At 48.1% G+C, this 15,487-nt stretch overlaps 2 protein-coding genes across 2 annotated transcripts; both read left to right on the forward strand.

Moving 5' to 3' along the window:
* Positions 1–7,200: 7,200 nt before the first annotated feature.
* PtA15_18A141 (uncharacterized protein) lies at positions 7,201–9,569 on the forward strand (the record flags this gene model as incomplete). Its single annotated transcript, XM_053164651.1, has 4 exons — positions 7,201–7,225; positions 7,296–8,381; positions 8,450–8,686; positions 8,758–9,569. 4 exons carry the CDS (start codon positions 7,201–7,203, stop codon positions 9,567–9,569), a joined length of 2,160 nt encoding a protein of 719 aa, XP_053028639.1.
* A 2,300-nt stretch (positions 9,570–11,869) lies between these two features.
* Positions 11,870–15,250, forward strand: PtA15_18A142 (uncharacterized protein; the record flags this gene model as incomplete). The annotated part of the gene is made up of 14 exons (XM_053164652.1): positions 11,870–11,980; positions 12,058–12,273; positions 12,353–12,591; positions 12,696–12,813; positions 12,909–13,055; positions 13,139–13,285; positions 13,389–13,487; positions 13,567–13,657; positions 13,760–13,998; positions 14,094–14,231; positions 14,308–14,391; positions 14,477–14,706; positions 14,800–14,984; positions 15,093–15,250. The coding sequence occupies 14 exons, from the start codon at positions 11,870–11,872 to the stop codon at positions 15,248–15,250; spliced, it is 2,202 nt and encodes a 733-aa protein (XP_053028640.1).
* Positions 15,251–15,487: the final 237 nt, after the last annotated feature.

Below are 15,487 nucleotides of genomic sequence, written 5' to 3' on the forward strand. Positions count from 1 at the left end.
AGTGTGCTTTGGCACACTCCTATTACGGAGTGTGCTTTGGCACACTCCTATTACGGAGTGTGCTTTGGCACACTCCTATTACGGAGTGTGCTTTGGCACACTCCTATTACGGAGTGTGCTTTGGCACACTCCTATTACGGAGTGTGCTTTGGCACACTCCTATTACGGAGTGTGCTTTGGCACACTCCTATTACGGAGTGTGCTTTGGCACACTCCTATTACGGAGTGTGCTTTGGCACACTCCTATTACGGAGTGTGCTTTGGCACACTCCTATTACGGAGTGTGCTTTGGCACACTCCTATTACGGAGTGTGCTTTGGCACACTCCTATTACGGAGTGTGCTTTGGCACACTCCTATTACGGAGTGTGCTTTGGCACACTCCTATTACGGAGTGTGCTTTGGCACACTCCTATTACGGAGTGTGCTTTGGCACACTCCTATTACGGAGTGTGCTTTGGCACACTCCTATTACGGAGTGTGCTTTGGCACACTCCTATTGCGGAGTGTGCTTTGGCACACTCCTATTGCGGAGTGTGCTTTGGCACACTCCTATTGCGGAGTATGCTTTGGCACACTCCTATTGCGGAGTGTGCTTTGGCACACTCCTATTGCGGAGTGTGCTTTGGCACACTCCTATTGCGGAGTGTGCTTTGGCACACTCCTATTGCGGAGTGTGCTTTGGCACACTCCTATTGCGGAGTGTGCTTTGGCACACTCCTATTGCGGAGTGTGCTTTGGCACACTCCTATTGCGGAGTGTGCTTTGGCACACTCCTATTGCGGAGTGTGCTTTGGCACACTCCTATTGCGGAGTGTGCTTTGGCACACTCCTATTGCGGAGTGTGCTTTGGCACACTCCTATTGCGGAGTGTGCTTTGGCACACTCCTATTACGGAGTGTGCTTTGGCACACTCCTATTACGGAGTGTGCTTTGGCACACTCCTATTACGGAGTGTGCTTTGGCACACTCCTATTGCGGAGTGTGCTTTGGCACACTCCTATTGCGGAGTGTGCTTTGGCACACTCCTATTGCGGAGTGTGCTTTGGCACACTCCTATTGCGGAGTGTGCTTTGGCACACTCCTATTGCGGAGTGTGCTTTGGCACACTCCTATTGCGGAGTGTGCTTTGGCACACTCCTATTGCGGAGTGTGCTTTGGCACACTCCTATTGCGGAGTGTGCTTTGGCACACTCCTATTGCGGAGTGTGCTTTGGCACACTCCTATTGCGGAGTGTGCTTTGGCACACTCCTATTGCGGAGTGTGCTTTGGCACACTCCTATTGCGGAGTGTGCTTTGGCACACTCCTATTGCGGAGTGTGCTTTGGCACACTCCTATTGCGCAGTGTGCTTTGGCACACTCCTATTGCGGAGTGTGCTTTGGCACACTCCTATTGCGGAGTGTGCTTTGGCACACTCCTATTGCGGAGTGTGCTTTGGCACACTCCTATTGCGCAGTGTGCTTTGGCACACTCCTATTGCGGAGTGTGCTTTGGCACACTCCTATTGCGGAGTGTGCTTTGGCACACTCCTATTGCGGAGTGTGCTTTGGCACACTCCTATTGCGGAGTGTGCTTTGGCACACTCCTATTACGGAGTGTGCTTTGGCACACTCCTATTACGGAGTGTGCTTTGGCACACTCCTATTACGCAGTGTGCTTTGGCACACTCCTATTGCGCAGTGTGCTTTGGCACACTCCTATTGCGGAGTGTGCTTTGGCACAATCCTATTGCGGAGTGTGCTTTGGCACACTCCTATTGCGGAGTGTGCTTTGGCACACTCCTATTGCGGAGTGTGCTTTGGCACACTCCTATTGCGGAGTGTGCTTTGGCACACTCCTATTGCGGAGTGTGCTTTGGCACACTCCTATTGCGGAGTGTGCTTTGGCACACTCCTATTGCGGAGTGTGCTTTGGCACACTCCTATTGCGCAGTGTGCTTTGGCACACTCCTATTGCGCAGTGTGCTTTGGCACACTCCTATTGCGGAGTGTGCTTTGGCACACTCCTATTGCGGAGTGTGCTTTGGCACACTCTTGGAACACTCCTATTGCGGAGTGTGCTTTGGCACACTCCTATTGCGGAGTGTGCTTTGGCACACTCCTATTGCGGAGTGTGCTTTGGCACACTCCTATTGCGGAGTGTGCTTTGGCACACTCCTATTGCGGAGGGTGCTTTGGCACACTCCTATTACGGAGGGTGCTTTGGCACACTCCTATTACGGAGTGTGCTTTGGCACACTCCTATTACGGAGTGTGCTTTGGCACACTCCTATTACGGAGTGTGCTTTGGCACACTCCTATTACGGAGTGTGCTTTGGCACACTCCTATTACGGAGTGTGCTTTGGCACACTCCTATTACGGAGTGTGCTTTGGCACACTCCTATTACGGAGTGTGCTTTGGCACACTCCTATTACGGAGTGTGCTTTGGCACACTCCTATTACGGAGTGTGCTTTGGCACACTCCTATTACGGAGTGTGCTTTGGCACACTCCTATTACGGAGTGTGCTTTGGCACACTCCTATTACGGAGTGTGCTTTGGCACACTCCTATTACGGAGTGTGCTTTGGCACACTCCTATTACGGAGTGTGCTTTGGCACACTCCTATTACGGAGTGTGCTTTGGCACACTCCTATTACGGAGTGTGCTTTGGCACACTCCTATTACGGAGTGTGCTTTGGCACACTCCTATTACGGAGTGTGCTTTGGCACACTCCTATTACGGAGTGTGCTTTGGCACACTCCTATTACGGAGTGTGCTTTGGCACACTCCTATTACGGAGTGTGCTTTGGCACACTCCTATTACGGAGTGTGCTTTGGCACACTCCTATTACGGAGTGTGCTTTGGCACACTCCTATTACGGAGTGTGCTTTGGCACACTCCTATTACGGAGTGTGCTTTGGCACACTCCTATTACGGAGTGTGCTTTGGCACACTCCTATTACGGAGTGTGCTTTGGCACACTCCTATTACGGAGTGTGCTTTGGCACACTCCTATTACGGAGTGTGCTTTGGCACACTCCTATTACGGAGTGTGCTTTGGCACACTCCTATTACGGAGTGTGCTTTGGCACACTCCTATTACGGAGTGTGCTTTGGCACACTCCTATTACGGAGTGTGCTTTGGCACACTCCTATTACGGAGTGTGCTTTGGCACACTCCTATTACGGAGTGTGCTTTGGCACACTCCTATTACGGAGTGTGCTTTGGCACACTCCTATTACGGAGTGTGCTTTGGCACACTCCTATTACGGAGTGTGCTTTGGCACACTCCTATTACGGAGTGTGCTTTGGCACACTCCTATTACGGAGTGTGCTTTGGCACACTCCTATTACGGAGTGTGCTTTGGCACACTCCTATTACGGAGTGTGCTTTGGCACACTCCTATTACGGAGTGTGCTTTGGCACACTCCTATTACGGAGTGTGCTTTGGCACACTCCTATTACGGAGTGTGCTTTGGCACACTCCTATTACGGAGTGTGCTTTGGCACACTCCTATTACGGAGTGTGCTTTGGCACACTCCTATTACGGAGTGTGCTTTGGCACACTCCTATTACGGAGTGTGCTTTGGCACACTCCTATTACGGAGTGTGCTTTGGCACACTCCTATTACGGAGTGTGCTTTGGCACACTCCTATTACGGAGTGTGCTTTGGCACACTCCTATTACGGAGTGTGCTTTGGCACACTCCTATTACGGAGTGTGCTTTGGCACACTCCTATTACGGAGTGTGCTTTGGCACACTCCTATTACGGAGTGTGCTTTGGCACACTCCTATTACGGAGTGTGCTTTGGCACACTCCTATTACGGAGTGTGCTTTGGCACACTCCTATTACGGAGTGTGCTTTGGCACACTCCTATTACGGAGTGTGCTTTGGCACACTCCTATTACGGAGTGTGCTTTGGCACACTCCTATTACGGAGTGTGCTTTGGCACACTCCTATTACGGAGTGTGCTTTGGCACACTCCTATTACGGAGTGTGCTTTGGCACACTCCTATTACGGAGTGTGCTTTGGCACACTCCTATTACGGAGTGTGCTTTGGCACACTCCTATTACGGAGTGTGCTTTGGCACACTCCTATTACGGAGTGTGCTTTGGCACACTCCTATTACGGAGTGTGCTTTGGCACACTCCTATTACGGAGTGTGCTTTGGCACACTCCTATTACGGAGTGTGCTTTGGCACACTCCTATTACGGAGTGTGCTTTGGCACACTCCTATTACGGAGTGTGCTTTGGCACACTCCTATTACGGAGTGTGCTTTGGCACACTCCTATTACGGAGTGTGCTTTGGCACACTCCTATTACGGAGTGTGCTTTGGCACACTCCTATTACGGAGTGTGCTTTGGCACACTCCTATTACGGAGTGTGCTTTGGCACACTCCTATTACGGAGTGTGCTTTGGCACACTCCTATTACGGAGTGTGCTTTGGCACACTCCTATTACGGAGTGTGCTTTGGCACACTCCTATTACGGAGTGTGCTTTGGCACACTCCTATTACGGAGTGTGCTTTGGCACACTCCTATTACGGAGTGTGCTTTGGCACACTCCTATTACGGAGTGTGCTTTGGCACACTCCTATTACGGAGTGTGCTTTGGCACACTCCTATTACGGAGTGTGCTTTGGCACACTCCTATTACGGAGTGTGCTTTGGCACACTCCTATTACGGAGTGTGCTTTGGCACACTCCTATTACGGAGTGTGCTTTGGCACACTCCTATTACGGAGTGTGCTTTGGCACACTCCTATTACGGAGTGTGCTTTGGCACACTCCTATTACGGAGTGTGCTTTGGCACACTCCTATTACGGAGTGTGCTTTGGCAACTCCTATTACGGAGTGTGCTTTGGCACACTCCTATTGCGGAGTGTGCTTTGGCACACTCCTATTACAGAGTGTGCTTTGGCACACTCCTATAACGGAGTGTGCTTTGGCACACTCCTATAACGGAGTGTGCTTTGGCGCACTCCTATAACGGAGTGTGCTTTGGCACACTCCTATAACAGAGTGTGCTTTGGCACACTCCTATAACAGAGTGTGCTTTGGCACACTCCTATAACAGAGTGTGCTTTGGCACACTCCTATAACAGAGTGTGCTTTGGCACACTCCTATAACAGAGTGTGCTTTGGCACACTCCTATAACAGAGTGTGCTTTGGCACACTCCTATAACAGAGTGTGCTTTGGCACACTCCTATAACAGAGTGTGCTTTGGCACACTCCTATAACAGAGTGTGCTTTGGCACACTCCTATAACAGAGTGTGCTTTGGCACACTCCTATAATAGAGTGTGCTTTGGCACACTCCTATAACAGAGTGTGCTTTGGCACACTCCTATAACAGAGTGTGCTTTGGCACACTCCTATAACAGAGTGTGCTTTGGCACACTCCTATAACAGAGTGTGCTTTGGCACACTCCTATAACAGAGTGTGCTTTGGCACACTCCTATAACAGAGTGTGCTTTGGCACACTCCTATAACAGAGTGTGCTTTGGCACACTCCTATAACAGAGTGTGCTTTGGCACACTCCTATAACAGAGTGTGCTTTGGCACACTCCTATAACAGAGTGTGCTTTGGCACACTCCTATAACAGAGTGTGCTTTGGCACACTCCTATAACAGAGTGTGCTTTGGCACACTCCTATAACAGAGTGTGCTTTGGGATACAGGGTATCCTGGATTTCTTACTGGATATCCCACTCAGGATATCTTGTAGTGGTTGAAGTGCTAGACCTTCCGACAGACACCACCAAGTTCCAACCATACAGCTCAACGACCACCCCCCCCCCTGCCGATAGAATCAGTGGCCTGCGCCACGTGAGACAGAGTGTGCTTTGGCACACTCCTATTACGGAGTGTGCTTTGGCACACTCCTATTACAGAGTGTGCTTTGGCACACTCCTATTACGGAGTGTGCTTTGGCACACTCCTATTACAGAGTGTGCTTTGGCACACTCCTATTACGGAGTGTGCTTTGGCACACTCCTATTACAGAGTGTGCTTTGGCACACTCCTATTACGGAGTGTGCTGTGTGCTTTGGCACACTCCTATTACGGAGTGTGCTTTGGCACACTCCTATTACGGAGTGTGCTTTGGCACACTCCTATTACGGAGTGTGCTTTGGCACACTCCTATTACGGAGTGTGCTTTGGCACACTCCTATTACGGAGTGTGCTTTGGCACACTCCTATTACGGAGTGTGCTTTGGGATACAGGGTATCCTGGATTTCTTACTGGATATCCCACTCAGGATATCTGGTAGTGGTTGAAGTGCTAGACCTTCCGACAGACACCACCAAGTTCCAACCATACAGCTCAACGACCACACCCCCCCCCCCCCCTGCCGATAGAATCAGTGGCCTGCGCCACATGAGCCCCGCCTGCATGCAACAACCAACAACGCCCCCCCCCCCCCCCCTGCCGATAGAATCAGTGGCCTGCGCCACATGAGCCCCGCCTGCACGCAACAACCAACAATGCCCCCCCCCCCCCAAACCAGCAACACTCTGCTCTACTCAGCGGTTCCACAATCACCCCGAACCACCTTGCGCCCAGCCCCCGCCGTGCGTCTACCCGCTGGACCTCAGGTAAGCACATGAGCCCAAGAACAGGGGGCCCTGTTTGGCCCCCAATACCTAGTGAGGACCCACCAGCGCCCCTGTAAGGCCCCAATAGGGTGTTTCACAATAAGAAAACCCGGGAAGGTGTCCGAGCGCTCGCGAGTATTGTTATAAGGATGCTCGGAGCAATTTCTTGCGGGACTTCACGCCAAATTCTTAAGCAAGTATGTCACCCACAAGTAAATAAATTTAGTGCCGTGGGAATCAAAAATGCTTATTGTGAAACCCCCTAATAACACATTGGGGGCCCACAAAGAGACCCTGGCCTAGCCCCCAGCGCACTGAAGAGCGCATAGTCCCAGAAAATGGCTAATGATATTGGCATAGGACAAAATAGGCCCGAGAGAAGGCCACAGACCCAAACAAAGATTTGTTTAAAGAAGTTGCTGATCACTCATGGTTCCTCTCAATTTCCAATGTAGGAATAAACAAAATACTCCAATCTACCACCGCCACAAATATACCAAAGGAGCAAATATTTACAGGCACGTAAGTTGATTTCTTTCTCATTCAGCCAACAGAAATGAGGACCATCACTTATCCCCTGTTCTCTCTACCAGACCATGTCAGGAAATACTGACCAAGAACGTAAGTTTAATGTTCTCAATTATCATCAGGAATTCTTTTACTGACCATTGCTCACCACAAACATAATCAGGTCTTCTTGATACATGGATCAAATGTAACAAGCTGGCTCAGCACACTACTTGGAAGCCAAGACAGCGTGCAATGCTCATTGGCCTGGCCAAAGAACTTCAAGCGGATTACAAGAATTCAGATGATGAAGCTTCACCAACTCAGGCCCCAGACCAGCAATCACCAATAAACTCTTTGTCTGCAACAGTTCAAGAACCTCGTGGCCCCGCCCAACAGCCAAGTCTCCCAGACAAAGGACTAACTCACCCGGCACTAGAACCCAGTAGACCGGTAGAACATTGCAGGTTCAAACAACCCAGTGGCCAGGCCAAACAACCAAGTCGCCTGGCGGAACAACCAAGCTTCTTGGCCAAACAACCCCTGTTCCCGGCCCAACAACCCAGTTTTCCCGCCGAACAACCCAGTGGCCAAGAAGGAAGTGGTTCCTCCTTTTGGGCCAACATTCCTGCCCAACTTCCAGTTCCCCAAAACATGTATCCAAGATTCCAACAATTTGTTGATACGGAGGGACTCCTAGCCTCCCTTGAGGAGAATTTCCGGCAGACCAACAAACAAGAACGCAGACCCACAGTCCAAGTTGCTCCAGCACCGATCAACCGCTTGGAACCCACGCTTGCAGTTAATCACCACAAACGACGACCAGATCTTGGTCAACCGCGCATATACGAGACAACTAGCCAGCCTACCAGATACTGCCTTCCTAATGTACGGCTTGAAGGCATTCCAGATTGCCCACAGTTGAAAAGCAAGAAACAACGGGTTGAAGACACCAATTCCGACACCAATGCAGAGAATGGTGAAGGAAATGACACCATAGCAGCCCTCCCTCCTCCTCCAGCTGTTCAGAAGAATTACATCAAACCCTTGAATACGTCAAAGACAGCCTCAGTCAACCAATTTTTTACTCCACATCCAATGACAGCGCCTAAGAATTTAACTTCTGAAAGCATGGCCGGCCTGACTATCAAGAGAAACACCAATCCCACCAGCAACCGCACCCCCTCAGCCCCAAACAGGAGACCCCAAGGAGAACCAATTCCTACACAACCAACTCCTGACTCACCTCCACGAGCAGCTCGAGATGCTTGTGAGTCCACTCCCACTATTTAATCTTTAGGTGGCTGGCTGACTTTCATGGGATCTGGCCTTCATTAGCTGTTGAACTTTTTCTGCCTGCCCCGCTGATGCCTTTGGAAGTGGCACAGGACATGAAGAACAAATTGGCCAGAGGAATCAATTGGTCCTTTAAATCAGCTGACACAGCCCTGGAGAACATTGCCTACATCTTAACCCACCTCCCTGGAATGATCTCTGGCCACGAGGTTATGCCCAAGGAGTTTTCAGATCAAGTCTGGAAAGACATTGGTACCACATCACAGGCGTGTAGATCAGGTCAGTTCATCTCACATGTGCTGAATTATTGGACAACATCAACAAACTAAAATTCTTTCCCCATTTTGTAGTGGAGATCCTGAAGACCAGGGGAGAAGTGTTGTTGATCACTAGTGACATGGTCAACATGCAGCAAATAAACGCCTATAAAAGCAACACGAAGGAAAAAAACGTTCATACACTGTTGGCCAACTTGGCATCACATTTCAATCCAACCTCAAAAGCATACTCCCGAATCGACCCATCTCTACGTGAATTCAGTGCCTCTCAACAGAGGGAAGGAGGCGGTCCACCATGGAAACTACTACCAACGGATCATACAGGTCTCCATACTGCTCTCCTCTCATTCCAAAAGACCTACCAAAACCTGGCCCAAACAAATCCAAACAAAACGGAAGGTGAAGCGCATTTGTTGTCACAGTTCTTCACTGGTGCCATTGCGGGCTTGGGATACCTCTGTTTGATAACCGACCACAAACAGCCACAACATAAAAAGCTGGCCGGGTGGATGAACCAAAACCCTCCACAACAGCTGCAGATGCTAGCGGGCCTCATCGTTTTTGGTCCGAAAGCGGTATTGACCTCCAACAAAACCGGCTCAGTCATCACAATTGCCAATGCCTCAGCCCTCTTAACAGCTGGGGCAAATGTCCTCAAACAAAAGGTTGATAATGGTGGCTCTTTCACCATGGACCACAACACCTTTGACAACCTGCAACTCTATTTCTTGGATTTCTTGCGCTCCCTTGGTTTTGACAAGATTGGAAACCTGGGCCGGCTGGAACGCCGCGGCCTGCGCGCCGCGGCCTGCGCGCCCGGGTTCGGCGCCGCAGCGTTCGCGCTCGTCTGTTTTGACGTCCTCGACTCGTGCCTCCACTTCTGAATTCCTGCATCCGAACTTGCTTCAAATATCCTTTGCTGCTCGAATTCTCTCTCTCTGATTCATTCGATTTTCTCTCCTGGTGTTGGTTATCCATTATAGGGCTTGGTTCTTGTAGTATCGTGTACAATCACTTCTCTCTTTCTCTCTGTTTTGTGGCTTTGTGGGAGGGTGCCGTGGGCCTTGCACATTCCTCTCTCTCTCTATTTTTATTTTTTCTTTTTTTTGTGGGGTGTGGACTTTCTTTGGGGTAGATGGTGTGTGGGCGGAGGAGGACACAGAGGCTTTTAAGACAACGGACAAAAAAAGAAGGAGGAAATGGGGTCACTCAGCAAAAAAAAAGGAATAACACGGTTTTTTGTTTTTCTGTTCTCTCCAGTAGTATGTATAGTTAGTAGAGTGGTTTGGTTTGTCACCAGAGGGCCAGAAAAAAAATTGATGTTGAAATGTGAATAATTGTAATTATTGTTTGTGAAAAACAGTGACTGAGTTTGGATTTTGTTTGAGTGGGAGAGTGCTTATATAAGTGGGTCACAGGGAGGTGTGATTGTTGGTCTTGAGTACCATGAGAAAGGCTAGGTGATTGGTGAGGGGCATGGCTGGGGTCAAGTGAGATGATGATAACAGCACTGAGGAATAGCAATGTGAGATCTGCATAAATATGCTTTCAATAAGTAGAACATGTTATCTGTCTCACTGCTATCCCTCCTTTTTTTCTTGGCAGTGGAAATTGGTCCCATCCCCGCGCCTGGAAATCTCAGACAGCCCTAGCTTAAATACTTACACCAGGAAAAAAAAGTAGTCACTTGGTGGCAAGTGACATGACACAACTTTTTTTTCAGCTCCAACACTGCTCCAATGCTGCTCCTCTCCAACAGCACATCTAGGGCTTGCATGGCAGGTGTCAGGATCAAAGCACTCAATGTGACCAAACCAGATGATGCTCAGCCTTGGCCCTGGCCCAGCTGATGCTCAGCTTTTACCCTGGCTCAGCTGATGCTCAGTTTTTGCCCTGGCCCAGCTGATGCTCAGCTTTGGCACAGGCCACCTGATGAGCATCTTTGACCCTGGCACAGCTGATTCTCAGCCTTGGACGTGGCTCAGCTGATGCTCAGCTTTGGCCCTAGCCTAGCTGATTTTCAGCTCTAGTCCTGCCCAAGATGATTCCCATATTTTTCCCTGGCCTGGCTCAGCTGATACTCAGGAATCTGAGCATCAGCTGGCCAGCTGGCCCAGGACTGGGTCAAAGCTGAGCATCAGCTGGGACAGAACTAGGAAAAGGCTGAGAAAGGACTGGTACAAAGCTGAGCATCAGCTGTGCCAGGACTAGTACAAAGCTGAGCATCAGCTGGGCAAGGACTGGTAAAAATGTTTTATTCCAATTCTGAGAGTGAGCTGCGTGAAGAAGATGAGTATGAGCTGAGCAAAAAAGCTGAGTATGAGCTGGGTACCAAAGCTGAGTATCAGCTGGACAGAACTGAGGATCAGTTGGGCTCATCAAAAACTGAACAGGACCTCCTTGGTAAATTTTGGAAGTTGAGGAGACAGTTGGGAGATTGGGGTAGATAGTGGATAGATATTGGATAGATGTTGGGTAGCTGGCTGGAGCTGGTGTGATGTCACTTGTCATCAACTGACTATTTTATTTTCCTGGTGTTATGTTCCAATAACTGCTTTTTTCACCAAACCAATGATAATCATCACACGGATTTTGCACACCCCCTTGTCTTATAAACAAAAAGCCATGTTCCAAAAGTGGCTACAGATGTTACTTACATGACCGACTGACTTAGTTGGTTTCAAAAGCTTGGCTTTCCCAAAAAAAAACGGAAATACAGCAGTTTCAAAATGGCCATTTCCTCATATATTACGTACGTGGGTTCAGTACAGGCTTGCCGGGGCCCTGTTCTTGCACAATTTCCATTTTATTCTTATTTTTTAACAAATTGAGGTATTGTCAGCTGTAAGAAACTGGAAAGCCTTTTGACCCAGGTTGGTTCATGACACGACTTGCTCTGGGGTCCTACATCTCGACAGAAAAGTGGTGGGTTGCCATTGGTGTGGTTTGCCTGGTCCTTCAAGTTGTGCGGCCGGCGCGCTCCGCGGCCCGTCGCAGTTGGGACAAGTTTGGTCGGCTGGCTGTAGGTGGCTTGGCCAGATCTGGCGATGGTCCAATTCAGATGAGAAGGTTCTGCTCGATTGTTTCCCATTCCTCAGTTCATCCACCTCGCCTCCGAAACCTCCAACATCCTCGACCGTCCAGAATCCCAAACTGTCGATCGCTGCTCGCGCACCCTAGAACCATGTCCGCTGAAGCCAATCCACCAACCTCGGCTCCTCATGCCAAACAAAGTAACCCGAAGGCAAAAAAATCGAAGGCTGACAACCTTGAAGATAACATGAATGCCCTGGAGGTTGGGATGAAAATTTCGTTGGTATATTTTCACACCATTCCAAAAGCTGACATTTCTCATTTTTTGCTTTTCTTCAGATAAGCCCACGTCCAGCATACTTCGATCATCGCTTGGAAATTTGGGACCGGCTGAAGGCGAAACAAGACGATGAATTGAAATCCAAGCCCCGAGAGAAGATCATGGTCCAACTCCCTCAAGGAGATCCTAAGGAGGCAGTTAGTTGGGAAACTAGCCCACTTGAAATTGCACGCTCTCTGGGTAAAAGTTTGGCCGACCGGATCGTCATTGCTGAGGTTCCTATGATTTACCTTTCCAGAAGGCAAAATAAAATACAGCTATGACTAAAATTGATCTCAATAATCTATGTTGCAGGTCACGCTACCCGGAGCAGCAAAACCAATCCTATGGGATTTAGAGAGGCCACTCGAGTCCAGCTGTTCATTGCGTCTCCTAGATTTCGAGAGCGACGAGGGCAAACGGGTGTTTTGGCACTCATCTGCCCACGTCTTGGGAGAAGCCGCAGAAAAGCACTACGGCTGTCATTTATGTATAGGCCCCCCAACCGACGAGGGCTTCTTCTATGAAATGGGAATGGGAATGAGTGGTGACAGGTATGCTTTTTTTTTTTTGGTTTGCACAAAACATTTGTAGATGACTCTTGCATGACTTTCATGAGAGTAATCTGATCAATTTTCGTTTTATTTATCGTCTGCAGAGCCATTCAGTCAACAGACTACTCATCGTTGCAAAAACTAGCTGAAATGGCGATCAAGGAGAAACAACCATTTGAGCGTTTGGTGGTCTCTAAACCAGATCTACTGGAAATGTTTGCGGTGCGTATTCATGCTGTTTTCTCGTATTTTCTCTTCCTTTGGCATCTGCCCAATCCATCATTCTCACGCACAAAACAACCATTTTCTTCCCACAGTACAACAAATACAAAACATATCTGATCAACTCGAAAATCCCCGATGGGACCTCCACCACCGTATATCGCTGCGGGCCAATGATTGATTTGTGTGTCGGCCCACACATCCCCAATACTGGTCAAATTAAGGCGTTTTCAGTTCTCAAGGTGAATCTGACGGTTGATTTCGCACGCACTTGACACAATCCTAACCATCCTTTGATTTCCTAAACGTTTCTTCACAATAAAAGAACTCAGCATCTTATTTCCTGGGAGATTCCGCCAATGACTCACTTCAAAGGATTTACGGCATTTCTTTTCCCGATAAGAAAGCGATGGCTGAGTATAAAAAGTTTTTGGAAGAAGCTGCCAAGCGAGATCATCGGAAAATTGGAAAAGTAAGTCCTTTGCGCTTTTTCGATCCATGGCCTTCTACAATATCACTCTGTTCGTAATTTAACCAGAACATTGATAAGTTGTTTTTTTAAATCATTTGTGTAGGATCAAGACTTGTTTTTCTTTCATGAATTGAGTCCGGGTAGTTGTTTCTGGCTCCCTCATGGAACCCGGATTTACAATACCTTAGTGGAATTCTTCAAAGTAAGCATCACTTACTACTATACTACAAGTAGTTTTGCTGATGAATATTTTCTAATATCTTACTAAATGATTTCTTTAGTCTGAATACCGTAAGAGAGGATACGACGAGGTCATCTCCCCCAATATGTACAATTCCAAGCTATGGCAAACTTCCGGCCACTGGGAGAACTGTGAGTTTAGCTGTATTCTGATTGACTACACTTGAGCACGATTGAAATTTCAGGAACCGCCAACCATTTATTTAATTGGATCTCGAATCGCTTCTGAAACAGATGCGGATAGTATGTTCAAACTCGACATTGAAAAGGAGACATTTGGCCTCAAGCCCATGAACTGCCCAGGCCATTGTTTAATTTTTGGCTCCCGGGATCGGTCTTACCGAGAATTACCAATCAGAATGGCTGATTTTGGGGTCTTGCATCGTAACGAAGCGAGTGGGGCTCTCAGTGGCTTGACAAGGGTCCGGCGTTTCTGTCAAGATGATGCTCATCATTTTTGTACCACCGACCAGGTTAGTTTTGATCCTCTCCTGATCATTACTGGTAGCCAGCCTGCTTTTTTCGAAAAAGACCAACTGATGTCTTTTGAAAAATAAATCCATTGTAGATCGATTCCGAGATGGCTGGAATTTTCGATCTGTTGAAGACAGTTTACGGGATGTTGGGATTCACATATAAACTGAAGCTATCCACGCGGCCTGAAAATTACATTGGAGATCTTGAGGTGTGGAATCAAGCTGAAAAGGTACGTTACAGAGTATCACGCTGGAAACAAACAAACAAACAAAAATGTTTATAAAATGTACTTCGAAACTTTACAGCGGCTGGCGCAGGCACTCGATGAATTTGTTGGACCTGGAGAATGGGATGTTGACCCAGGAGACGGAGCGTTTTATGGGCCCAAGGCAGGTTGAATTCTACTACACAGTCCTCGGTCTTTAGCGCCAGTTTTCCTGGCCAGACTAACCGGGAAAACCAATGTTTTTTCAGATCGATATTACAATCTCTGATGCTCTGAAGCGTAGACATCAATGTGCGACGATCCAGTTGGACTTTCAATTACCTGAGCGCTTCAAACTCCAGTATCGCACCGATCAAGGGGGACAAGGTGCTGAAGCTGGCGCAGAAGAACGCAAGCGCCCCGTGATGATTCATCGTGCGATCATGGGTAGTGTTGAACGATTCACAGCGATCTTGACAGAACACTTTGCCGGAAAATGGTGAGTAAATCATGAGCTTCGATTTGAACGATATTCAGCATCACTGCTGGATTGTTTAAGTCTAACGGCTCTCATACGCACTTCATTTTTTAGGCCTTTCTGGCTGTCACCTCGTCAAGTAATGGTCATCCCCGTTGCCGCGCCTCACAAGGCTTACGCGCAAGAGGTCGCTCAAAAGCTTTGGGATGCTGGCTTGTATGCCGATGCCGATATGTCTGACGCGACATTGCCCAAGAAAATTCGCAACGGGGAAGTTTCCTCTTACAATTTTATCCTAGGTCAGTTCCATTATACCGCTCATAAATTTTACGGCAGTTCAGGATTGTCTGATTGTCTCAAAGGGCTCCGTTAATTGATCTTTCTTTTCTGTTTGGTATGAAACACAGTTGTGGGAAGTGAGGAGTTAGAAAGCCGATCGGTGAATGTTAGAAGTGCAGATGATGTGGGCCAGAAAGGGAAAGCAGAGGCGTTACCATTTGAGGCCGCATTAGAGAAACTACTTTCACTGAAGAACGAAAAAAGAATCGAAAACAGATTGATATGATGTCTCTCTTACTATCTACCTAATGGAATCCCAGTAGCAGTATATGAATACCTAGTATCATGTTGATGATATCTGCAAGTTCTTTGGCCTAGTGAAAACTTCATAGAGCAGAAGCATATAAACCAGTTGATTATTTCCCACCTTCAAGGAACCCTGACACAAATACCGCAAAAGCTATGTGACATGTATAAATATATATGGTGTTCAAAATTTAAGGTGTTCAAAGTTGAAATCATA

The sequence above is a fragment of the Puccinia triticina genome, chromosome 18A (assembly GCF_026914185.1).
Source record: "Puccinia triticina chromosome 18A, complete sequence".
Taxonomy (NCBI): Eukaryota; Fungi; Basidiomycota; class Pucciniomycetes; order Pucciniales; family Pucciniaceae; genus Puccinia; species Puccinia triticina.